The sequence below is a fragment of the Zonotrichia leucophrys genome, chromosome 5 (genome assembly GCF_028769735.1).
Source record: "Zonotrichia leucophrys gambelii isolate GWCS_2022_RI chromosome 5, RI_Zleu_2.0, whole genome shotgun sequence".
NCBI classification, from domain to species: Eukaryota; Metazoa; Chordata; class Aves; order Passeriformes; family Passerellidae; genus Zonotrichia; species Zonotrichia leucophrys.
Genome location: NC_088175.1, coordinates 33794473 through 33818468, shown reverse-complemented (window position 1 = coordinate 33818468; position 23996 = coordinate 33794473). Strand labels below are relative to the sequence as shown.

Here is a 23996-nt window from a genome sequence, read left to right as displayed (position 1 = left end):
GTGGATGAACCCCCGCCTGTGCCCGGGGCTGTGGCAGAACTTGCTCCACGGCCTGCGCGTTGAGGTCCCTCGGAGTTGGGTGTTACCGCAGCTCCCCCTGCTGACACCGGGGATGGAGGCCTTTCAGTAGGAAATACTTGGGGCTTGTTTACACAAGAGAAGTTTTGGGACAGGGGAAAATCATTAGTGGACATTGTAATGACTGACACCTCCCTTACTCCTCTTCAGTTGCCATTATCTGCTCTCAAAGTGCATTGAGTTAAATATTTGTTTTAAAATTGAGCCCTAAAAATTGAGTTAGTGCTTTAGTTTGTATGTTTCCTGATTTTCAGTTAACTTCTGGCTTGGGAAGTTATATCCATGTGGTCTTGACACCTCAACTGGTGTTTTTCCTCATTTCTTTACTCTTTGCTTTATGTGTGGTCGCTCTTGTCTTTGGCTACTTGAGCAGGGAGAAACCGTTGTGGGGACAACAACGGAGGCTGCACGCACCTCTGCCTGCCGAGCAGCAAGGGTTACACCTGCGCCTGCCCCACGGGCTTCCGCAAGACCAGCAGCCATGCCTGTGCCCAGAGTAAGTGAGGTGGGACCACGTGCTCAGATCTTCAGTGGGTGGCAGAGGGCTGGCAGTGGGACTAAGCATCAGCAGTACTTGCTTCCAAGGAAATGAAGCTGGATAGACTGAGATAGAAGTATTAAGGGTCCTGCCAGAGGATGCTTCTCCTTTTTGATGCATTCCCCTGTTCTGTATTCTCACTGCCCTCACTAGGCTTCATGGGTGGGGATGCAGACAAATTCCACCCTTTGTCCTTATTTCAGGGCTGCTTTTGGCACCATGCTACCTGGCACAGCTGATTGTTTTTCTGAAATTCTGATAATGGCTGTGTCAGTGATAAACAAAACATTCAGTCCTCATCATTGTCACATTTCTCTTAGTTTACAGCTATGTGAAAGAATTTGACCAACTATCTCCCAGATTCTCAAGAGCTATTTTAAAATAGCTATTTTATTTGGAGGGATGTTTGTGCCATCCTTTGAAGAATATGGTTTCCCTTGTTCCCTCAGCATAGGTTACACCCCAGGAGAGAGCTCACAACCACTCTGACTCCCCCTTGCCTATCCTCTCCCAGTGGTATTTTGCTTCCAGTAAAAAAAAGAGACCAAAGGCCTGCCAGTGAGAGATGATGTAGGTAGTTAAGGTTGTGGATGTAGCAGGGAATTGTCTGTCTATCACTTTATTGTTGAACTTAGAGAAATTAAAAGAAGACCTTTCGACCTTTGATCAGGTCTTGACAAGTTCCTGCTTTTTGCCCGAAGGATGGACATCCGTCGGATCAGCTTTGACACCGATGACCTGTCAGATGATGTCATCCCCCTTGCTGATGTCCGCAGTGCTGTGGCTCTAGACTGGGACTCAAAGGATGACTATGTCTACTGGACAGATGTTAGCACTGACTCAATCAGCCGAGCAAAATGGGATGGATCGAACCAGGAGGTACAGTGTTCACTGTGTGTGGAGGTCATCTGGCCAGGAGACTCCTTGGGCATCAGATTTGAAGCCACTGGGATACACTGGCTTTTTAAGGCTCTGCAGTTCATGGTGGATCTTTTGTTCATTAGTTGGCCTAGTTCTGACAAACGAGATCACTGCACACAACATAACCAATTGGGTGCATGGAGAGCCTTGAATGGAGACGTGAAGCATGGCCATTTGTGGGCTTTGTTCAAGTCCTTTGTTGTAGCCCTAGAATCTGAAAGGAAGAGGTATTAAATCCTCTATTACATTCTGTGTTTGGACTGAGAATCATGGTCTTTGGAAATGCTTTCTGCACACACTTCTAGGCTGGTGGTGCTGTAAACGAGGCAAAGAGAGTTCAAAGTTTGGATTTGCAGTTTGTACAGGCACAAAAAAAAATTGAAGTTTCTCCAAATAAAACCCTTATTCAGACTTTAAAGTCCTTAATGTTCTCTTGTATGGCATTGCTCTGCTCAGGCTTTTGCTTTTTGAAAGTTAACATTGTTTGTGAATGGGTAATGCATTGGACAAGTGCTTTCTCCCTAAGGTCCAATTTCACTAAGGATTTTTTCTTTGTTTTCATTCAGGTTGTGGTGGACACCAGCCTGGAAAGTCCAGCTGGACTTGCAATTGACTGGGTCACCAACAAACTATACTGGACTGATGCAGGTACTGGGATCCTCTGCTTTACATAGATTTCTGTCTTCCTTATTAGTCATGAAAACTGAAAATCAGCTGGGTAGTTCTCTTTCATTCCAAATTTGTCTAATTTCCGTGTGGCAGAAAGATGAAGTTTCATGTCATGTGCTTCTAACTGAGTGTGAATTGAGGCACAACCCTTAGTTTAATTCTCTTTGCAGTATCCCCAGTACTAATTCTACAAAAATATTTGTCACTGTTGTCTTGCTGCCGAGCTTGTGATTGTGTGCGTTTATGTATCTTCCATCAGTGTATCTTGGGATGCAGGAGGTCATACTTGGAGCATGTTCCCTGCTCATAGTCACAGTTAAGAGAGATGTAAGGAGGATTATTCTTTTCTAGCTGTTCTCTCATGGCATGGGGGCTTAGGTAAGAGGTGGGTTATATACAGGACTCCACATCAGTGATAGCCACAGAGGTGACTTTAGAGGATGGAAAGTGACACTTTAAGCCAGATTTCTTACCTATCTTCTAGCTAAGAACACAAATGGATATAGGGAAAGAATGCATTGTTGTATGGAGGTTTTTTTGCCTTAGCTCTTGTAATTCAAATTTCATCTCTGTTATTTTCTCTCTCGACTTTTGTAGGAACAGATCGGATAGAGGTGTCCAATACAGATGGGACCATGAGAACTGTTCTAATATGGGAGAACCTAGACAGACCTAGAGATATTGTAGTGGACCCTGTTGAAGGGTAAGAGAGTCTTTCTTCTGGGATGACTTAACAATTCTTGCATGTCTAAAGACCTTGTGGTTCTTTGGTTTTGTACAATTTTCTTTCTCACTGGTGCCATCGTTCTACAACCTGCTAGTGACCGAAACTAGAGACGTGATTTTAGATGCTAATAGAACAAGATAAGCAGAGGTAATTGCCTGTTGTGCTGTGGAGCTTGCAGGAATTGGCTGGTGTTTTCATTTGCTTATCTTGAGGATGTAATAACTAGAGATGCGGTACGAAAATGTTGAGAATGGGGCCATCTAGATATTTTTTATTTCTCTGTTGCACATATATGTTGAATTTGTATTCAAGCTCCCTGCTTATTGACTTGAGTTTCAGTCAGAAGGATATTCTCAGACCTTTTGGAGATGGGGATAGGGTGGATAGGAAAAAGCTTGCCAGCCATTGCTTTAGAAGCGTTAAATGTCTTGAATGAAAGAGTGCTATTCTTTCCTTGAGTGGATTACCGGAAGACAAATACAGCAAGAGTGTAAAGGGCTACTGGTGTACATTGCTAAATAATTAGTTAATTTTTAGACTTTGACCTATTTTCTTGAATTTTTTTCTTACACATTGTAATTGGGCAAGCCCATGGGCAGTAGAAGATCTATAAATTTGAGTATGATCTTAGGTACATTACAAGAACCCAAGGCTGGGCACGAGAACACTAATACTTTAATGCTTCTTCCTGCTAGAGCCTGAAGGCACCAGAGTCAGTTGCTTCTCTGGTAGTGAAAAAGTGTGGGCATTCACTTCTGTCTGGGCTTCTTCTTAGGTTCATGTACTGGACTGACTGGGGAGCTAACCCAAAAATTGAACGTGCTGGGATGGATGCCTCAAACCGCTTGGTGATCATTTCCTCCAACCTGACGTGGCCCAATGGCTTGGCCATTGATTACGAGTCACAGCGCTTGTACTGGGCAGACGCAGGCATGAAGACCATCGAGTATGCCAGTCTGGATGGAAGCCACAGGAAGGTAAGGAAGCCTTCTTTGAGGAGCAGCTCTGCGAGTCTGAGCACAAGATGATGATGCTTCCTGCCTCTTTTTCCAATGGAAAGGAAAAATTTACAGATCAAAGTACACAGTGGCTTTTACTGAGAGAAAAGAACTCCTTTTCAGTTTCAAACTGTGTGAGGGAAGTTTGAGGGCCAAGATTGCCTCATCGTTCTCCTTTTGCTGTGATTGTATGTTCAGAGGGAGCAAGGGAAGCCTCTTCTCCTTAGTGACTTCGTAGTCACTAATATATGTGTATATATATGTATAAAATATATTTTTTAAAGGATTTTAATTTATATAATATTTTTCTTCGGGTGATGGGGGTAATCTGAGCAGGTGCTGATTGGGAACAATCTGCCTCACCCCTTTGGACTTACTCTTTATGGCGAGAGAATCTACTGGACAGATTGGCAGGCCAAAAGCATCCAGAGTGCAGATAGGAGAACTGGGCAGTCTCGGGAAACACTGCAGGACAATCTGGAGAATCTTATGGATATTCATGTTTTCCACCGGCACAGGCCCCCAGGTACAGAGCTCACACCCAAGCCCCACTGAGCTGAGAGCTTGCTCAGGCTCTGCCATGTGGCATGTCTTTTCTGCAAGCAGCTGACCTGTCAGCCCTCATTGTCTTAAGTGTCTGTGTGGAGTATGAGAACATGAGAATTAACTCTTGACTTGGCATTTGAGGGCATTCTACAATGTGTTTCTATAGCTGCTGCATCTCTTTTTTGTGCCAGTGCTGCTGGCTCATGGATTTCTCATCCTCTTTTCTGTAGTACATACAGCATGTGAAGTTAATAATGGAGGCTGCAGTCACCTGTGCCTTTTGGCACCTCTTCCAAAAGGCTACAGCTGTACTTGCCCCACAGGGATCAATCTGCAGTCTGATGGCAAGACCTGCTCCACCGGTGAGTGTTCTCTGTAGAATCCTCATTGCAGTTTTGTATCAGAGCTACATTTTGCCTCTGCCGTGTTAGAGAAAAAATTTCACTTTTATGTGCCTACCTGCTTTATGCCTTAAAAAACCCATTTGGTGCCTGTACCTTCAATTTGAGTGGGAATTACTGTGAAGAAACTTACTGATAAATGGATTGATGAAGCAAACATTTTTCTTGAAATTATGTTGGCCAAGTAAACCAAACGTCACATTTTTTCCCAGACTTTTGCCCTAATATTGAGGTGAATTCTTAAACTACAAGGTGATATATTCTTTAATAGGTCTGTATACACTCCTCCTGTTGGACCACTTCTGTGGATGGTGGAAGGCACTTGGCTTCAGGCAATGGTACATCCACTTTTCCTCCCTAGGAGAAAAAGAATGACTCCTAATTACAATTTCCCACACATATTAGCAGAAGTAACTCTTCTGTGAGTGTTATACCTTTCAACTTGGATGTAAAGAAGCATTAAGTGATGCTCAAAAAAGTGATGCTTTTGTACACAGACTGTCCATAAGCCAAGGTCTATCTAAAACACTTTCCCTTTTCCACTGCAGTGGTTGTTAACTCTAGAATACTTGATAAATTATGCCTACAGTTGACTGAACTTGTTCCTCACTAATATGTGTCCATTGTCCACTCTGCAGGAATGACTAGCTTTCTGATCTTTGCCAGAAGGACTGACATCCGAATGGTCTCTCTGGATATCCCCTACTTTGCAGATGTTGTTGTCTCAGTCAATGTCACCATGAAGAACACCATTGCAATTGGAGTGGATCCTCATGAAGGTTTGAACTTCTTACTGTATCTGACTGTGTTTGAAAGGCAACAAGTAACTTCCTATCTAAATGCCTGAGTAAAGACCCAGCCACAGATCTTACTGTAGGCAGTGGATTTGGGTAGGTTTTTATTTTCCTTGTATGTGCTGCAGATAATTTGTTTCCAGTGAGGAAATAAATATCCTTACAGGAAAGCGGAGAACCCAAACCATATGAAAAAAAACTGCCTGCAATATTGAATGGGGTCCCTGTGCATTTTTGATTTAAGAAAGTTCCTCTTGCTGAGGCCTTTTACAACAGTAGAGCTGAGATGCTGGATGCTCATGTATAGTAAACATCTGATGCTGTGCTGGATGTAGACACTGTTGCACTGTAAGGTAGATGATCTCATTTGGAGAAGTCAGATGTAGAGCTCTACTACTAGCTGATGGTATTAGGTGTTCTCCGTCCCTGTGTGAAGGTCAGATCTTCTGTAAATGTCCTATATATTTTGGGGAGAATTTGCACTGTTTTATCACTCTAGCTTAATAATCTTGTGCTATTATTATTTCTGTACAATCAGGTCCAGTTTGAATGGTGTAGCAGGTAGTCAAACACATGGATCTGGTTTTTAAGGATTTTGCTGTTTGCTTGTTTGGGTTTGATTTGGTTTTGTTTTGGGCTTTTTCAAATTTCTCAATCTTCTTCAACGCAGGAAAGGTTTACTGGTCAGACAGCACATTGCGGAAAATCAGTCGCGCTGCCCTTGATGGCTCACAATTTGAGGACATCATCACTACAGGTGAGGGAGATTTTGATCTGAGAGCCTCTTGCTTCTTTGCAGTATGAAAAGAGAGATTCTCTGATACCCTGGTAGAATACATTTTTGGTGGAAAGGCAAGCAAAGCCTAAAGAATGCCTACAAGATGGACAAGAGCAATACTAGAAATTCCTGACTAAATTGGGAGAAAAAGCAGTGACCAAAATGTTTTGCTATTTTCTCAGGTCTGTTGACTACAGATGGGCTGGCTGTGGATGCTATTGGCAGGAAGATATATTGGACAGATACAGGAACAAACCGGATTGAAGTGGGCAATCTCGATGGCTCCATGCGGAAAGTCTTGGTCTGGCAGAACCTGGACAGCCCTCGGGCAATAGCTTTATACCATGAAATGGGGTTAGTGTTGTCAAGAGATTGTCTAGGAGTTACATGGGTCTTCTTTGATCTCCTTTTCTGTAATACTTGCTAACTTTTCCCCAGGTATATGTACTGGACAGACTGGGGTGAGAATGCCAAGCTGGAACGCTCTGGGATGGATGGCTCTGCACGTGTGGTGCTCATCAGCAACAACTTGGGCTGGCCTAATGGACTGGCAGTGGATAAGGCTGGGTCCCAGCTGCTCTGGGCTGATGCACACACAGAGGTCTGATTCTGTTCTTCAGTGTTGTTTGTCATTGGGTGTTTGGTAGTTGGAGGCTGCTTTGAAGAGCCTTGAGCAAGTTGTCAGAAGAGCAAGCTTTTCTGAGAGTATGGGCTGTGGAGGGAGGGTGAACCTGAATAACACCACTTGCTGAGACTGTTTCCCACTTGCTGCAGTAAGTGCTAGCAAGAGGAGAAGTGTTTTGAGTATGGGCTGACATTCTACTTCTTCCCGTAGCGGATTGAGGCTGCGGATCTCAATGGCGCGAACCGCCGCACCCTGCTGTCTCCGGTGCAGCATCCCTATGGCCTCACTTTGCTGGACTCCTACATCTACTGGACTGACTGGCAAACTCGCAGCATTCACAGGGCTGACAAGGACACTGGTGCTAATGTCATCCTGGTGAGGGCAAACCTGCCTGGCCTCATGGATATTCAAGCTGTTGATAGGGCACGGCCCCTCGGTAAGTTGCTCCCCAGGTGGCAGATGGTGGTGGTGGTGAGGGGAGTCCTTCAGAGCTGTCATTGGAAACAGTCCTTTGGTGTAAAGCAGGAGTGATAGAGGGACTTGCCAAAAATCAGCTTTTCTTCTGATGCCTTCTTTTAAGGCATCGCTTCTTCCTTCTTTAACTATTTTTGCACTCCTCCCTGTTTACCCAGCTCTGTAGTTCTAGTGTTGATTACTGGATGCTTTTTGACCCCTTTGTCCCATTTCCTTCATTGGATTGCACTGACAACTTCATTCTTGCACACAGCAGAGCCACTTTCTTAGGACAACCGAACAAGTCATGCCTTACTAGGCTTCACCAGACTGTACTGACACTGGACAATTTCCCTTCTTTAACTCCAGAAGACTCTAATTCTTCTTAAACCAGTTGCCGAAATATTATTTCAAGTTCTAGTATTATTTCCCAATCACTGAAGGCTTCATCTTCTTGTCTGCCTCTTTGCTCTGCAAAATCTCTGCTGCTTTAGTTGCTCTTTATGTATCATGTTGTCCAACTATTCTGTGCCAGAGTCAATTCTTTGTTACTCCTTGGGGATCCTGTAACACCCTATCTTGCCTCCTTGCTTTTCAGTGGAAGTTGTTGCTTTGTGCTGTGGTTTTATTTCTGTAGAATTTCCCCAATACATACTTCTATAGAAAACTCTGCTGCTTTTCCTGCGGTTACTAACAGCAGAACATCACTCCTGATTGCATAACTTGGCAACACAACTTCAAGCTGACCAAAAGTCTAGCCATCATATCCACATTGTCTTCTTCCTACTCCCTGCACCTGTCTCCTGGGCTTATTCCCTCCTAGTAAATGTATGCTGGGTTCTTTACAATTTAAAAAAAAGTTATTATATGACCCTAATATGTCAGGCATTTCCAGCAGGCTTCTCTGATGCCTTTGTTTACTTGCCACTGTGTGCAGCTAAGTTGAAACAGAAGCTTCTTTGTCAGCCTGGCCTCTGGTACATTGTCACACAATTTCCCTACAGGGTTGGATCTTTCTGTCAGCATTACCATTTGTAGCAGTAATAAAGTTAAACTGCACTTGCGTAAGTCTGGGAGCATTTGGCTATTTCTTTTTCCCTGGGAAAACTATGATTAGCAAGGAATGCAGGTTAAGATTTTTCTTCTTATGATCCCTCTTCTTATGGACCCTCCTGTTCTCTTTGCCAATCATGCCCATACCTACTGTGAATCTTGCAGAGAGGGGAGAGCATCTCTGTACAAAGGGCTGTAGATTCCCAGCAAGGCTGGGATGAACTCAGCTGCTAGCAAGTTGTGCACGTAGACTTTAAAGTAAAGCATTGGTCTGTGAGTTCCTAAAACTACGCTTTCCCTGTTTCTAAAGGCTTCAATAAATGTGGAGTTCGTAATGGTGGCTGCTCCCATCTTTGCTTACCTCACCCCACTGGTTTCTCCTGTGCCTGCCCCACTGGCATCCAGCTGAAGAGAGATGAGCAGACATGTGACTCTTCTCCAGAGACCTACCTACTTTTCTCTAGCCGTGCTTCCATCCGTCGTATCTCACTGGACACCAGTGACCACACAGATGTGCACATACCTGTCCCTGAGCTGAACAATGTCATTTCTCTGGACTATGATAGTGTGGATGGCAAGATTTACTACACAGATGTATTTCTCGATGTTATCAGGTAGGTGCCAGTCAGCTGCTTGGCCAGTCCCCAGGTCACCCAGTGACTTGTGCTGAGTGTGCCAGTAAACTGGGGAGACTGAGCACTACTCCAGTGCTTACACCTTGTTTTTGGTACACAGCATCATGCTGAAGGTGTGCTTAACCTGCCGGAGACAGGGGCAAAAGCATTATTACTTTTTGGGAGGTATTAGTATGCAGTGGCCCTGTGACTGATGGAGATCCAGCTTTCCAGGAACTACCTATTCCTCACTGCCCTTTGTCATTGATTTTGATCCAGGCGGGCTGATCTGAATGGCAGCAACATGGAAACTGTTATTGGTCAGGGTTTGAAGACTACAGATGGCCTGGCAGTGGACTGGGTTGCCAGGAACCTCTACTGGACAGACACAGGACGCAATACCATCGAAGTGGCCAGACTGGATGGAAGCTCCAGGAAAGTGCTGATCAATAACAGCCTGGATGAACCTCGAGCCATTGCTGTCTTTCCCAAGAAGGGGTAGGTATGGGGTTATTGGTGGGGCAGGGAGAGGGGCTGCACAGAGGCAAGCTGGAAGAGGAGGTTTTGGGAGGAAGAAGAGATGTGCCATGTGAATCTGCGGGTACCAGTAAGAGGTTGACTTTGAGTGACTTGTAGTAGTGAGGCAGGCAGGGAATTTGAGGGTTGGGCAGATAGCTGTGAGAAGCAGGCTATATTATCCTTTTTGAACCTGAAGAATCTGGCAGTTTCATTCATAACTAAAACTTTCTGAAGGCCAAGTGAAATGGTCTTTTCTTCTTACACTTGCCTTTTATCTCTTCAGGTATCTCTTCTGGACAGATTGGGGTCACATTGCTAAAATTGAACGGGCAAATTTGGATGGCTCTGAACGTAAAATCCTGATTAACACTGACCTAGGGTGGCCCAATGGATTGACTTTGGATTATGACACCAGGAGGTCAGTGAAAGATTTTCTATACTTGCATATACTTTCTATACTTCCTATACTTGCATAGGGTTAAGGGATGTAATGAATTTTTTAGCACTCTTAGCTTTATTTATTGGAGTAGCACTGTGGGTTTGGGTTTGATTTTGGGATGTTTTGGGGCTTTCTTCTATAGCTTTTATTTCCTGATTCATCTTATGATTCCATGATCTTGGTCAGCAAATGACTAGAAAGTAAAGAGAGGTTTGAATAGGTGGAAGCTCACCTCTTTCCCTGTGCCTTCAGGATATACTGGGTGGATGCTCACCTTGATCGCATAGAGAGTTGTGACCTCAACGGGAAGCTACGACAAGTGTTGGTCAGCCACGTGTCACATCCCTTTGCTCTGACACAGGTGAGAAGATTTTTCTGCTGCCACCATTCTCCCTGGTGTGTTGATGAGTTTGTACAGTGGAGTTTGGGGACAGGGAAGTGTTGCAGTCTGAGGAAACCAAGATGGCTGAGGGGATAATGCTTAAATCTTCTCTGGAGCTAACAAAGGAAGTTTGTCTGAACTGTGGGGTGTAGACAGTCATCTTCTTTACAATAAGAGGGTAAGGGTTTGGAAAACCCTTTGTTTTGGGCCTTCTGCCACTGGGATGTGTTTTTTATGGATATCCTGTGTCTATATGACTAAATATGCTAATAATGGCTGTGATTTTTCTTGGCTGTCTCCCTGAGCAGCAGGACAGATGGATATACTGGACTGACTGGCAAACAAAATCTATCCAGAGAGTGGACAAATACTCTGGGCGGAACAAAGAGACGGTCCTAGCCAATGTTGAGGGATTGATGGATATCATTGTGGTTTCTCCTCAGAGACAGACAGGTAAATAGAAGGACCTTGATTCAGGCAAATTCTGATTGTAGACCAAAAGAACTCTAGAACCACCGCACTATTGTGGATGTCAAGTAAGGACAACATCCTTTTTTATGCTCAAACTATTCACACATCTTCCCTTAGCTCATTCCTTGTCTGTCTGTGACTTTTCAGTGAAGTACATCTTAAAGGTTTTCTGTTAAAGCTTTGATTAGCAAATATCACTTTCTTGTTGTTCACCCAACATTGTGTTAAAGCAGAAGAATGTGCGGTTTTGGGGTTTTTTTGGTTTTTTTAAATCTCTTCAACTGTGTTGTTGGGGCTTCTGTCTAAAGATTTCCATTACCTTCCTTTCAAGACTGCCCTAATCCAATTCAGTGTTTGGCTATTGTCATCACTTTTAGCAATCAGATGACGGGCAGGGCATATGCCAAAAACAAAATAACTTGCTGGATTTCTAAGAAGTGTTTCTGGCTGAGCAGTAAAGAAGGTTGTTGCTCTGAGCCCCTTTTTGTTCAGATGTAACATATTTAGAAGATTGTTTGTTCTTTCCAGGTAGTAATGCTTGTGGAGTGAACAATGGAGGCTGCACTCACCTCTGCTTTGCCAGGGCTTCTGACTTTGTCTGCGCATGTCCGGATGAGCCAGATGGGCGGCCCTGTTCTACGAGTGAGTTTACGGAGTGTCAGCTGGGTAGTAGCTTCCATAAGTGAGCCACTGCTGCTGCTTATGCAGTGGCAACCAGAGCAGATGTGGCTCTCCAATGTGTAGATCTTATGCAGTCATATATTGAGCCTGAGGCCAGTGGTTGGGAGTAAGCCTCCTTGTCCTTTCTGCTGACAGACTGGGTTTGAGATGGGAAGGCTGCTCATATAAGCTATAGAGAGTTTTGGAAATGGCCTATCAGACTTGTTTATCTGTCCCACAAAGTTGGAGTCCTGCTTATTTTTCTCTCTTGTTCTAGTTCCTGGTGTGGTGCCCCCTGGTCCAGAACCAACCAGTGTAAGTGAGAGAAGTCAAACACCACCTGGCAGACTAGGTACTTCAACAACCAAACCTCTCACATCTCTGGAAACAGTGGAAGGAAAGTAAGTATTCTTGTTCCCTTGGAAATGGGGTGGGAAAGTCCCAGCTTTTGCAAGGTTCTACATGAAAGCCCCCTCTGGTTACAGTCATCCATATATATCTATCCCTAGCCAAAAGAGGATATTCCAGCTCCAGATTTCACATTCTTAATGAATGAAACTGTTATGACAAAGATGCAGTTGAGATGGCAAAGAGCCATTGTTGAGATGGCAAGAAACAGCTGGAGATCCTTTCTGTCCGTGTTGTTGAAATATGTGTGTGGGCTGACTGTACTGAAGTGTTAAAATCCACCTTTAGCTGATATTTCATAATTTGATTGATTTTTGAATCTCCTAATTTTGAGAACCTATTTCTGGGAGGAGGACAGAGGAGTCTGTTGCTTCAGTTCACTGAAACATCTGAGACTAGACCCACACAGCTGAGGAAATAGTTCTGCCCTGGGAAGGGGATAACTTGCTTGGGGCAGAACAGAATCTTTGCAGCACTAACATTTAATTTACAGTGCAAGTAGTTAAGAGACTCTTTTCTGCTAATTCCCTACAGCCTGCTATTCATACAGCTCAGCAAAAGAGTGGTTCTGTAGTATATGGTTGAGTTATTTACAGAGCAAAACTTGCACTTTGTTGAGTACGATTTATTGGACAGAAATATCTTCATGCTGACTCTGAGACATTTTGATTTTTGCTTCAGCACTAATGCTGAAATTTGTTTCCTGGAAGATATGAGTACATCTGTGTACCTGAGAGGCAAATCTAGAATGAATTGGATATAAAGATACTGCCAACCAATAATTGATATATCCGTGCACACCACCTGTATGTATAGTTGTCTCTTCTCTGGATGCAGAATACTGAGGAAGAAAAAGGAAGACCTGTGTTTTATAACTGGAAAGGGAAGGGATATCAGTGCTAGCCCATTCCATCCTGTTTTTTGAGACCTTTGTTACTGTTGATTCTACTTCTAGTAAATAACTGTCCTTTTGTCATTCAGCTGCTCTGACAAAGATGCCAGGCAAGGCTTGTGTACTCGTGCCAACGAGGCGGTGTTGGCCACCATGGGTGAGTTGCTTTTCTTTAACTCTTCTCCACCAGTTGTTCCTCCAGATGTGCTTAGGCATTCCAGTCCATAGGTCTGGAACTGAAATTTCTGAAATTCAGACTTAAATTACTCCAATGCCCTCTGAGCAAAATGCCTCTGTAGACATTCATTAACCTAGATAGGGACTTTTCCAAGTGACTCCTTGGTCTGAAGAATTGTTCTGTTTTCTTTCATCCTATACCTCAGCCACTGGGCTCTTCCCATTAATAGTACTCTATTTCACTGTCCCTTTTGTGTTTAGTTGAAGATGGTTGACTGTAGTAATTGCTTCCCAATGCAGGAGTAACCTGTCAGCAAGTAACCTGTCATGTAACTCCTCCATTACAAAGATCTTGACACTTACTGATTTGCTGGGGCCTGGGTGGGAGGAAAGTTGTTTGTTTCATAGGAAGCCAAACAAAACCCTTTGCTAAACATTAATGTGCTGATGTTTTAGTTTACATACTTCTGTATGGGTAAAGCCCCAGCATCAGGCATTACACCAAGGTCAGTATTATCCAGTGAAATATAAAAGTACATAAATTACCCTTGATATTCACTTTCAGGAGAAGGACTGCATGTCAGCTACATTATTGGAGGTCTTCTCAGCATCTTGTTTATTTTGCTGCTTATTGCTGCTTTAATTATATACAGGTAAGTGATCTTTTTTCCCTCTCCTGCCCAATTGTAAACTCTTGCGTTGTAGAAGAAAGTCTCTGAAAGCACTAAATCTTTATTTTCATTTACAGTCCTTTTTTCCTTCATTGGAAGGAGCGCTTGATGATTTTATTTGCAAGGTTTGAGTCCTGTGCCTCTAAAGTGTTTGCAATGCAGTTCTACTATTTGAAACCTTATTGGCTAAATTTTCTGCAGAGAGCTTATGAGTTATGGACAGGAATGTGAGATAATTCATATCTCAGTAAGTGTATGAGCTCATGTGCTTTCTGACAGATAACTTCACCAGTTACTGCCATGATAGCTTTTGTGATTACATGGCAGTGCCTTGCTGTACTGCTAGCTAGTAAATGGACTCATAGCTGAAGAGCCAGGTGAAGCCAGAATTCTCTCTTTGGAGGACAGTGGAGATGGCTGAAGCCATCCACTTGCTGAGCACTCAGGAACTTTGCATCCTGGCAGTGGGTTCCTGTGACTTTTCTGACAGCTCTCTCCCTCTAGGCATAATAAGTCCAAGTTTACGGACCCTGGCTTGGGGAACCTAACCTACAGTAATCCTTCATATCGGACATCTACCCAGGAGGTGAAGATTGAATCAATTCCCAAACCAACCATGTACAACCAGCTGTGCTACAAGAAGGAGGTAAGAACTGCTACTAAGGACATGGAAGCCCAGCCCAAGCTGCTGTTGAATATCACAGGCCTCACTAGGTGGAAGGATTGCAACTTGTGAGCATTTACCTGTAGGACACAGAGGGACAGCTTCAGTGCATTGCTCAGACTGCTATGGACATCAGCCAGCAACACTTCTTCACTAGTGAGCTGTAGTGAATTTGACCTGTCTTTAGTTCTCTGCTTCTTATCCACTCCCACAGTGTCTTGTATTTCATTTGCACTGAGTGCTGGCCCTTGAAAGTGCATGAGCCAATTGAAATTGTCTTCCTTGGATACAGGTCCTGGTTAGTGACTTGCACCAAGGTTGCTTTGGACAGTCACCAGGGGAACCAGGCAGCCAGAAGGGGTTTGGTAACAAGAAAATGGCTCCTGGCTGTGCACGGCCTGAAAAGGGTGGGATAGGGGAAAACAATGGAGCCCTTATTAAATAGAGCATTTTAAAGGCCCTTCAGAGGTCCGTACTTCGTGCCACATGATGGAGAGAGTTTAATATGATGTCTTGCAGCACTTAGTTTCTCCTCTCTTTTCTCCTCAGAAGCTTTCTTATCACTCAGATAGCTTCTCATCTTCCCTGTTCTGATTTCCATCCACATCCTCGCGTCAGGTATCACTGCTCTGTGTGTTTGATCCTGCTTCCCTCACTCAAGCTCTGCTGTGTGGCTCAAGCGCGGTCCGTACTAATTGCTCTTTCTTGGTTTCCTCCCCTGCTTTTATGTCCTTAAACTAGCTCTACAGTCTGTCAGGAACATGCAAGTAATTTTCTGTGGCAGATTGTTTGGTCTGGGCTTTGGCTACTCATACTCACTGATATTTTGAACAGGCAGCTTCTGTTAGGACAGTTTGTGATTATCTGTTACATTATTTGGTTCCTATGGCAGGGATCACAGACTTACACAGGGGAAAGTTCTCCCTTACTGTTTTTCAAAGGTACTATCCAATAGATTCCCCAAATCTTCAAGCCATTTTAGCTTTATCTATTAAGGATAAGCCAGGATTATTTATCTGGATATCTAAATGCTTACCATTTTCCCTTAATTCTGATGCTCCTTGATATACTCAGATGTATATTTCCCCACTGCCTCTACTTTCTCCTCAGGGATAGATCAAGTGCTCCTTGTTTCACAGTGAGCCAAGTTAGATTTCACTATTTTAATCTCAGTGTGGTCCCTTTTGCCTCTGATAATTTTTGTTGATTCCCTATAATCTCCTTCCCCTCTGCTGCTGTGAGACTTGGACTCAACAGTGGTATTCCAGCTGTGAGAGGTGAATCTAGAATGACTCAGATGTAAAGATTTGCAAACCTTGAATTGATCTCCTGTCTACTTTTACCATGAGCTTTTCTGTCTGTTTCTGCTTCCGATTTTGTTTGGTGGGGTTTTTTTCCTTCCTTTTTAGGCTCAGTGTTGTTACTTTCTTCTGTCAGGGAATATGTACAGTTGAATGAGAAGAGCAGCCTCATCCTCATTCTGCTTCCACGACTGAAGAATCAGGGAGTTTGGAATGAGAGCCCTTGCAGGGAGGACTCATCTGGGGGTGGTAAAGAACTAAAGGAAGCTTAAAATAGGTTCTGTCATTGTGGCAGTTAAAGCCAGTGGCTGTTTACATGGAGGTCCAGTTCTTTGTCTGCTTCCCTGTCTTTATTCCAGCTCTGCATTGCTCTTTGCCATAGTTTTCCATAGACTTATTTTTTTCATTCATCTGTCTTCTCCCTAGACTGGTCCAGACCACAGTTACACTAAGGAGAAGATCAAGATTGTGGAGGGAATATGCCTTTTGTCCAGTGATGATTCCGAATGGGATGACCTGAAGCAGATTCGGAGCTCCCGCGGAGGGATCCTCCGGGACCACGTCTGCATGAAGACAGATACGGTCTCTATCCAGGCCAGTTCTGGGTCACTGGATGACACTGAAACTGAGCAGCTGCTACAGGAAGAACAGTCTGAATGCAGCAGTGTTAACACAGCAGCAGCCACTCCTGAGCGGCGGGGCTCGCTCCCAGACACAGGCTGGAAACACCAACGCAAGCCCTCCACAGAGAGCGAGGTCTAAAGTACACGTGACTTTGGGAGCAGTCATACCCTCCCTACCCTCTGCTCTGGACAGGAAAGACAGACTCTGCCTGCCTGGCAAGGAGGGGCACAGAGAACAGCCTCTCTTGCAAGGGGCCTGAGACTGAGACTGCCTTTCAGCATGGCACCTGGGCAGCTATGTTGTTGTGTCTGGAGAAGGAGGATGGGTGGGTTGGTTGGAACCCAGAAACCCTTTTGACTCATTTTCACTGTCTGTGGTTTATTTATATGTTCCCTTTTCCTGGAAGTTGCCGCATTAACTTTTGCAGTGACTCGTCTGGCCTGAATCTGGTTCAGAGTGTCTGTTCCCTGGCAACCTGCAAGTCCTGTGCCATCCAGCTCACGGTCAATGCCCATGAAGAGAGCAGAGCTGTCTCATTGCTGGTTCCTGGTCACAGAAGTACCCCTAGTCATTCCAGCACTAGCAGCACTCTTTGAGGCTTTGTGTTGAGGGGTCTCTGACATGAGAGAGGTCTTTTATAGATGGGATATAGTTTGGGGCTCAAGAGGACACTGACACAGCATCAGGTCACCTTGTAAAGGCATAAAGAGGAGATAACCACAGCTGCCGAGACTCACTTCATGAGAGCATCACTGCTTACTTTCATATCTGCTACTAAAAACTTTAAGGAATGCTCAGATGGGAGCACTGTGTCTGTTGCTGGCAGTGGACACTGCTCCTGTTCTCCCCTTTCCCATTAAAACATGTTTCTACTCTGGAAAAACAGGAGTCAGCAAGTGCCCCTTTCAGAACTGTTCCTGTGGGTACTGGAATCTGTGTGCTGAACTTGAGACAAGAAGAAATTGTTATTTTACTTAGCTCTACAGGGCTAATGGGGGGAAATGGGTCTCAGCAAGACCTAAATTTTACTGATCTTTGCATAACTGATAGATAAAAAAAGAAAAAGAAAAAGAAAATTTGCTAGGTCCCCACTAGTTCCAATTCTGTAAGGTCCCAATTATTTTGGCCTTTAGGACCTTTGATTACCATAATAAGGGAAAAGAGATAATTCCTAGGTCGAGTCTTTCCCAGGGGAATGCTCAGTGCTGACAGTTAGGACCTGCTTTATTACTAGGCTGAGCCCATTTGACCTAGAATGGGAGACAATAATCAGGGAGCTGCAAAGGCCATTCTAAGTAGTTGTTTATCAGACAGAATTGCACTTTAAGTTCTTCTGTTACCACTAAATAGCTCTCATTGCCAAATAATTTTTCCCATCAGCTGCATGAGCTTCAGTTCTCTCGCCTCCAAGACTCTTACCCTTTAGGGAATGTCATCCTGCCCTTGCAGCCAAAACCCAGCAGCATTTGGAGCTGGGTCTTGCATGCTCCCAAGGACTATTGCCACCTCTTCATACTCTCTTGTCATCTGTTTGTTCAAAAAGAAAAAAGAGAAAATATTGCTTGACACTTTTCCAAAAACAAAATTTATATTAACCCCTCAAATCATATGGTAAAATATTAAGCATTAAGCCAGATCCTTGGAAGCAGAACTTCCCAGTGAAGAATTTCTCACTGCAGACTTTGTAACCTCTTTTATCGCATGGGAAGAGGTCAAGTACATTCCCATCCATGGTGTAAAGAGAGCAAAACATACACTGGGGTATGGTTCAGAGGTAGGGGGAGGGTACAACTCCCATGCAATATTTTTTTTCAGCTGATTAAAAAGGAGAATTATCCTACTCTGCTCGAACCTTGTTTATATGCTAACAGTCCTGAAAAACACCACAGTTGCCAATAGTTTGCCTGTACTTTTCACAGTAGAGGTAGCTTTGTAGATAGGGGAAGATTGCAGCTTTGACCTGGCTAGGTGGCTTGAGACTCTGTCCCTAACTGCACCATTGGGCTGACTGGTGTATATTCCTGTGGAAAATGAACTGGAGCTAAGGCTTGGATTTCCCTGTGTAATGTGGGACTCTTCCCTACTCCCAGAGGGATTTATTTTTTTTAAATTAGATTTTTATTTAATTATTTATTTGTTTGACTCCAGCCTTGGAAGCATTGATTTTGTTGGGCAGAGGCACTTTCGGATTGAGGTGTGGACTTGACTAGGAACTGAGAAAGGAGTGCATATCACTGACATGGACGCTGCCCATCTAAGCCACTTCACGCAGGGACAACACCAGAGGGCTCAAGCATAAGCAGAAGAATCAAATCATGAGCAGAAACCATGTATAGGGGCAGGGGCATCAGGGCTGGGAGTGGGGACATGGGGAAGGAAGGCTCTGACCTGTAGGACAGCAGGGTTTCTTTGGGTTTTGGAATGGGTTGTTCTTTTTTTCTCCCAGTAGCTTATATGACCATGCACCAAAATCCTGAGGTGGGCCAGGGGTGAAGGGAAACATCTGCCCAGACCTGTTCTTAAGATTAAGTCAGCCTGTCAAAGTAACTGCTGTCCAAGTCACAGGTGTGGAAGGGAAGGGAAAAACACAGTCAGTCTTCTCAACAACTCATGGTGTTTGTGATCTCCACCTTGATCAATGTTCTCTGCAGCTTCTTAGGAGAGACCCTGCACACTCCAGCCTAACAACCATTCATAACTGCTCTCTGCTCCCTTCCTCAAATGATTATGGTGAAAAGGAACAATAAAATGTCACACAGCCTCCTCTGCCAGAGAGGTGGGCAGAAATTCGTGTCTTTTTTCTAGAGACAACCCCAGTGAGATGCTGCCTTGGGGATGCATCATGGTTCCCATTCCGGGGAAGAGAAGACCCTCGTTGCACTTAGGATGTTAAGAATGTAGAAAGGCTACTGGAGGATGATCTCTTGAGCACTGATTTACTATGTAAAAAGCAAACCTCTCTCCTGTCTGTCCTGAGCTAACGTCAGTGATTTCCGTGTGTTCCTGTGTAATGGTTTTAACGTTACTCACTGGAGACATTGGATTTTCTGGAGTTATTTAACCACTGTGTTCAATATTTTAGGGGTTGATGATAATTTAATATAAATTTAGCTTTTCTTAACCACTCTGCGTGGCTTTTGGTTGTGAATCATGCATGTTCTGTGGACTTTCCTTTGAATGAGGAACTCCCAAACCTGTCAGACGGGACCTCAACTTTGCTTTATTTGAGAGGAGCAAGAAAATAGGAAGAGATTTGGGTTCGTAGAAACCTGATTGTAGCATACACTGTACCCTTTTGATTTTGAATCAAGGGCCCAATATCTACAGCACTTCTGCAGATTCTTTCACACACACGATACCTCTCACTCTGTACCACCTTGCATTTTCACCCCCTCTTTAACATGGCAACAGCAGAAGGGGCTGTTTGTATTAGGACTGTAGAGTTCTCAAGCCTCTGCCAAGTGGAAAATAAAGTTCTGAAGAAGAGCTGATTTTTCTTTCTGCAGGGGGTTTTGTTTAAGCTTCTGTTGGTTTTTTTTTTATAACCAAGAGTTTAAATAGTGCCAAAGGCTGAGTAATGAATGAAACATTCATTAATAACTGACACTACAGTACTGATGCTAGTCATGTAACACATCCTGTCCCTTTCTGATGAAAGAACTACCTAAAACATTTAAAACAACTGTATTTCTGCTCATTTCACAATTGAAGCATGGTGTAGAAGCCATTTCAATCAAGTCATGAAAAAATTGCCTCTCTTCCAAAAAACTGATGGTGCTGACATGGCACGGTGAGGAGAGGTCAGTGTAAGATTAATTGTAGTTGTGTGCATGGCATTCTGGCGTCCCTTGTCTTCGTTTCTGATTACCCATAAAAAAATTTCCTTCAATTTTTAAAGCTGAAGTGAAGGAACAAACGAGAGAAAACACACTGTGCTCCAAAACCAGTTCACAGAATGGGTCGGGGTGGAGAGGACACTGCGGGTCACCTGAGCCAACCTCCCTGATCAAGCCGGGTCACGCCAGAGCACATGGCACAGGACAATGTCCAGACAAATCCTGTGATCTCTAGTGAGGGAGACTCCACAACTTCTCTGGGCCCTCTCCCAGCGCACGGTCACCCATACATTAAAGAAGTTCCTCCTATTCATGTGGAATTTCCTGTGCATCAGTTTGTGCCCGTTTCCTCGTCTTATTGGTGGGCACCACGGAGCAGAGCCTTCTGACACCTCTTCAGATACTGACAGACATTGGTGAGGTCCCCTCTCAGTCGTTTCTTGAGTTGCTGCTTTACAAACTCACTGACCGTAAAGCGAGGGCCCATTGCTCTGTAACAGGATCTTCTCCAGAGCCGAATCCATCAGCTCCGAGATGCTTTAGCCCTTTGCCGGCGGGTCCCGCGGTCTGACCCGGATGCCTTAGGACCTGCGCCTCTCGCCAGGCTCTGCTCCGGCCGTAGAGGGCCCGGCAGCCCCCTCCTGCATCCCCCATGGGGACACGGCGGCGGCCGAGAGGGCGGACGGGCGCGTCTCGGTAGCTGCCGAGCGGGGGGGGGGCGCGGTGCCGCTGGAGCCGCCCGCGGCGGTGCGCGCTCCCGGTGGCCCCGCCGCTGGTTCGGGAGCGCGCGGAGAGCACGCGCTGCGGCTGCCGGATTCAAACGGGCCAATGAGAAGCGCGGGCGCGAGCGCGGGCGGGGCCGGCAGCAGCCAATGCGCGCGGCGGACACTGGGAGGTGCGGGCGGTGCTGGCGATTTCAAACCCCGCCGAGCAGCCGCCGGACCGTCACCGGCCCGACCCGCCGGGCCCAGGTGAGACCCGCCGGCCTTGTCCCTGCCCCGGTGAGCTCCGGCCCCTTCGCCGTCCGCTCTCCGCGCCCGTGGGAGGGTGGCTAGGCCTGCCTCCGCCGCCAGGCCCGAGCCTCCCCGTTTCTCCCGGGAACCGTGTGGAGGCGTAGTCCCAGCGGTGCGACATCTCCCCGCGGGGATGGCCCGGGCCCGCGGGCTGCGGCGGCATCCCTTCGCAGAGCCCGGCGGCGTGACGATTGCGGCTGGTAGCGGAGAGAGGCCGCGGCCTGTACCGCGCCGCGCCGCGGAGCTGCAGCTCGCTCAGGCCGCCCGCCAGCCGGGGGGCGATGGGGCCGCTGGGAGCCCGCGGGCTCGGCCGCTCCGCCTCGGCCGCCTCCGTCCGTTGTGGGCCTGGGGCTGCTGCTGGGGGCCTTCCGTGGGAGGCGGCCGGGGTGGTGGGCCTGGGAGCCGCCGGGGGAACGGGGCACTTCTGTCCCCTGAGGCTTCGTGCAGGATCGGTTCCCCCTCTAGAATGTCCTAAGCAAAGCGTTCTCTGGGGTAATTGTAGTTCTAGAACCAAGGGCGTGAGCTCATCTCTTATTTCTGCAGCTCTGTTGTTGGGTGCGAGTGTTATGATTGCCAGAGCCCCTCTCCAGGAGGTGCTTCCTGTTGAATCCTGTAGTATATGCGAAGAAGAGCTGGATAGAAGTGTGTCCCATGCTTCTGCACGCACACTTTTCCTGCATTTCATTTGATTTTGTTTCTGAAACAGATAGTCTTGTGATTCTTCCAAAGACAGTACTTTTCAGGTTGGTGTGCAGAGGGTTTTCCTCCTGAATCTGGAAGTTTTGGGTTGGAAGACAGGCTGAGGAATGACACCTCTGTGTGCCTTAAGCAAATCAGAATTCTGTTCTAAGAATAAAAAAAAAATGAAAAATCATAGGTGCTACAGTTTTTTAACTGATTTGTGTTTGCTGTGTGTGACCTATCTGGTTATTCTGCAGTTTTTACTTTTTGCTGATTTTAGTGTTTGATTTTCTGCTGAGCTGCAGTGCAGTTCAAGTTGCCTTGTGCAGGTGAGAAGGGGATGAGTAGTTGTCGGGATGTTGAGCTACCAGCAATGGGAGCCCTTCCTAATGTATTACTCTTGTATCAATTAAAGTGTTGCTGTAGGCTTTCAGTGAATCTATTAGTTTGAAACTGTAAAGCTGCTTAGTTCAGAATCCATGGAGTCTTGAATATTGGCATATTCTAAAGGTGTACTCACAAAAGTCTGTTATTAAAACTTTGAGAAAGGTTCACCTCAGAAGGCAGAATGATTGAGTGCAAATTGCCTGTATAGTTTTGAGTCTAATGTCTAACATGAGATCAGTTGATTGTACAAAATTTAGAATTTGGTTTGGTTTTCTTGCCTCAGGCTTGGCCTTTCTTTAAACTTTGCTGGTTTGGTAGCTTCCCCTCATATTGAACTTTCTGATTGACTGTTTGGTTTTTTTTCCTACTTCAAAAATTGTGATAGGACTAAGCCTTATAAGCAGCATTGGGAGAGTGATATATCAAAGCAGAATCGCTGGGAAATGACCTTCAGGTACAACAGACTGTTTCTGAACAAATGGTTGCAGATGTATTGAAAGTAATTCTCAAAGACACAAAGTTGGGTACATTAATTAGGCAACTTGCTATAGGAGAAATTATGTGACAACTTCACAAAAAGAAATTTGAATTTTAGAAGTAAGGGGGGTTATTCAGACTGCTTTAGATCTGTATTGATGGAAGGTTCCTCCCTTGGTGTTGTAATGTGAAAAAGGGAATGCGTGGTGATGGAACGTGATTGCTGGTTCTTGTACACATAGGACTTGTATTTTGTCAGACTTAACTTTCATGCTGGCTCTTATCCTTCCCCTTGTATGGGTCAGTTATGTAAGCTGGGCCTCTGTCTCTGAAAACTTTGTTTGCCACGGTGGGTCTGTGCTCTCATACCAAAGTCTGCTAAAATGGGAAGATCTTGTTCCTATTTAATAGTCGATGCAGGAAACCTGAATTTCAGTGTAATGTTATAAATGGTTTCACTCAGTGTGTTTGGTGATAAATATACAGCAGAAAAGCACTTAGCATGTTGTGTGCTCCTTCAGTCAATCGTTTTGGGAGTTTTTTTGCTACCCAGTTGTCATCTACAAATGCAGCACTTCTGTTTGCCTCTTCTTATGTTTGACTAAAGCACATCTTAAACAGTACATCCAATTAGAAACTGCTCTGAATATTTTGTGGAGTAGAGATAACTATCTTAATTATGTAATTTGGAGGATTTTGTTGTGAAGGATGCGTGACTGGAAGGACACTTGAAAGATGTAAGTGCTTGCAAACCTTTAATTAAGGTTTTCAAAGTCACGGTCAGTGTTCATCTGGTTCCCTTTTTTCCCATTCCTACCCCTCCTCTGTTTCACACTACCAGCAGCTGTCCTTATATGGTTTATAAAAGAAATATATAAACTTGTATTGCTAATTTGTTTGTAAACTATTTAATGTAAATGGTTTGTCAAGTCTGCCGGAGTAGGATGGCATTAAAGCCATTTGCATCTGTAGCAGAATGGTTGGTTCAAGACAACATAGTCCAAGGCTAATACTGTGTAGCTTTGCTGATGCTTTGTTGTGGACTGTTCCCAGTGGTTCATTTTATATGGGTGGAGTTCTGAAGTGACATTGAAAAGCCTTGTACCTTTTGTTTAAACTAACTATTGCCTTGCACCGGGCAGTGCTGCTCTGGCTTGTTTGAATAAAGAGTCTCTTGACCTGAGCACTTGTACATTGTC

The 23996-nt window shown here is 44.9% G+C and overlaps 2 protein-coding genes across 10 annotated transcripts in view; both read left to right on the top strand.

The window, feature by feature from the left end:
• The window catches only part of LRP4 (LDL receptor related protein 4), a 96147-nt gene extending 76619 nt beyond the window's left edge, over nucleotides 1-19528 (top strand). For 2 of the 4 annotated variants that reach the window (XM_064714206.1, XM_064714204.1), the window contains 23 exons: nucleotides 449-574; nucleotides 1287-1495; nucleotides 2104-2185; nucleotides 2804-2909; nucleotides 3709-3910; nucleotides 4268-4457; nucleotides 4708-4839; nucleotides 5517-5657; nucleotides 6343-6429; nucleotides 6633-6804; nucleotides 6889-7051; nucleotides 7286-7511; nucleotides 8892-9195; nucleotides 9475-9693; nucleotides 9998-10132; nucleotides 10406-10514; nucleotides 10844-10988; nucleotides 11535-11648; nucleotides 11944-12067; nucleotides 13056-13123; nucleotides 13709-13796; nucleotides 14319-14460; nucleotides 16206-19528. In XM_064714206.1, coding sequence (XP_064570276.1) covers nucleotides 449-574; nucleotides 1287-1495; nucleotides 2104-2185; nucleotides 2804-2909; nucleotides 3709-3910; nucleotides 4268-4457; nucleotides 4708-4839; nucleotides 5517-5657; nucleotides 6343-6429; nucleotides 6633-6804; nucleotides 6889-7051; nucleotides 7286-7511; nucleotides 8892-9195; nucleotides 9475-9693; nucleotides 9998-10132; nucleotides 10406-10514; nucleotides 10844-10988; nucleotides 11535-11648; nucleotides 11944-12067; nucleotides 13056-13123; nucleotides 13709-13796; nucleotides 14319-14460; nucleotides 16206-16541 — 3620 coding nt within the window. In that variant the 3' untranslated portion in view covers nucleotides 16542-19528. Of the gene's footprint in view, nucleotides 1-448; nucleotides 575-1286; nucleotides 1496-2103; nucleotides 2186-2803; nucleotides 2910-3708; nucleotides 3911-4267; nucleotides 4458-4707; nucleotides 4840-5516; nucleotides 5658-6342; nucleotides 6430-6632; nucleotides 6805-6888; nucleotides 7052-7285; nucleotides 7512-8891; nucleotides 9196-9474; nucleotides 9694-9997; nucleotides 10133-10405; nucleotides 10515-10843; nucleotides 10989-11534; nucleotides 11649-11943; nucleotides 12068-13055; nucleotides 13124-13708; nucleotides 13797-14318; nucleotides 14461-15027; nucleotides 15097-16205 lie in introns of all 4 variants that reach the window. The other 2 variants (XM_064714208.1, XM_064714205.1) reach the window with 2 other exon arrangements.
• A 1578-nt stretch (nucleotides 19529-21106) lies between these two features.
• The window catches only part of CKAP5 (cytoskeleton associated protein 5), a 52680-nt gene continuing 49790 nt past the window's right edge, over nucleotides 21107-23996 (top strand). For 5 of the 6 annotated variants that reach the window (XM_064714202.1, XM_064714201.1, XM_064714200.1 and 2 more), the window contains exon 1: nucleotides 21124-21210. The gene's annotated coding sequence lies outside the window, so the exon portion shown is untranslated. Of the gene's footprint in view, nucleotides 21241-23996 lie in introns of all 6 variants that reach the window. The other variant, XM_064714197.1, reaches the window with a different exon arrangement.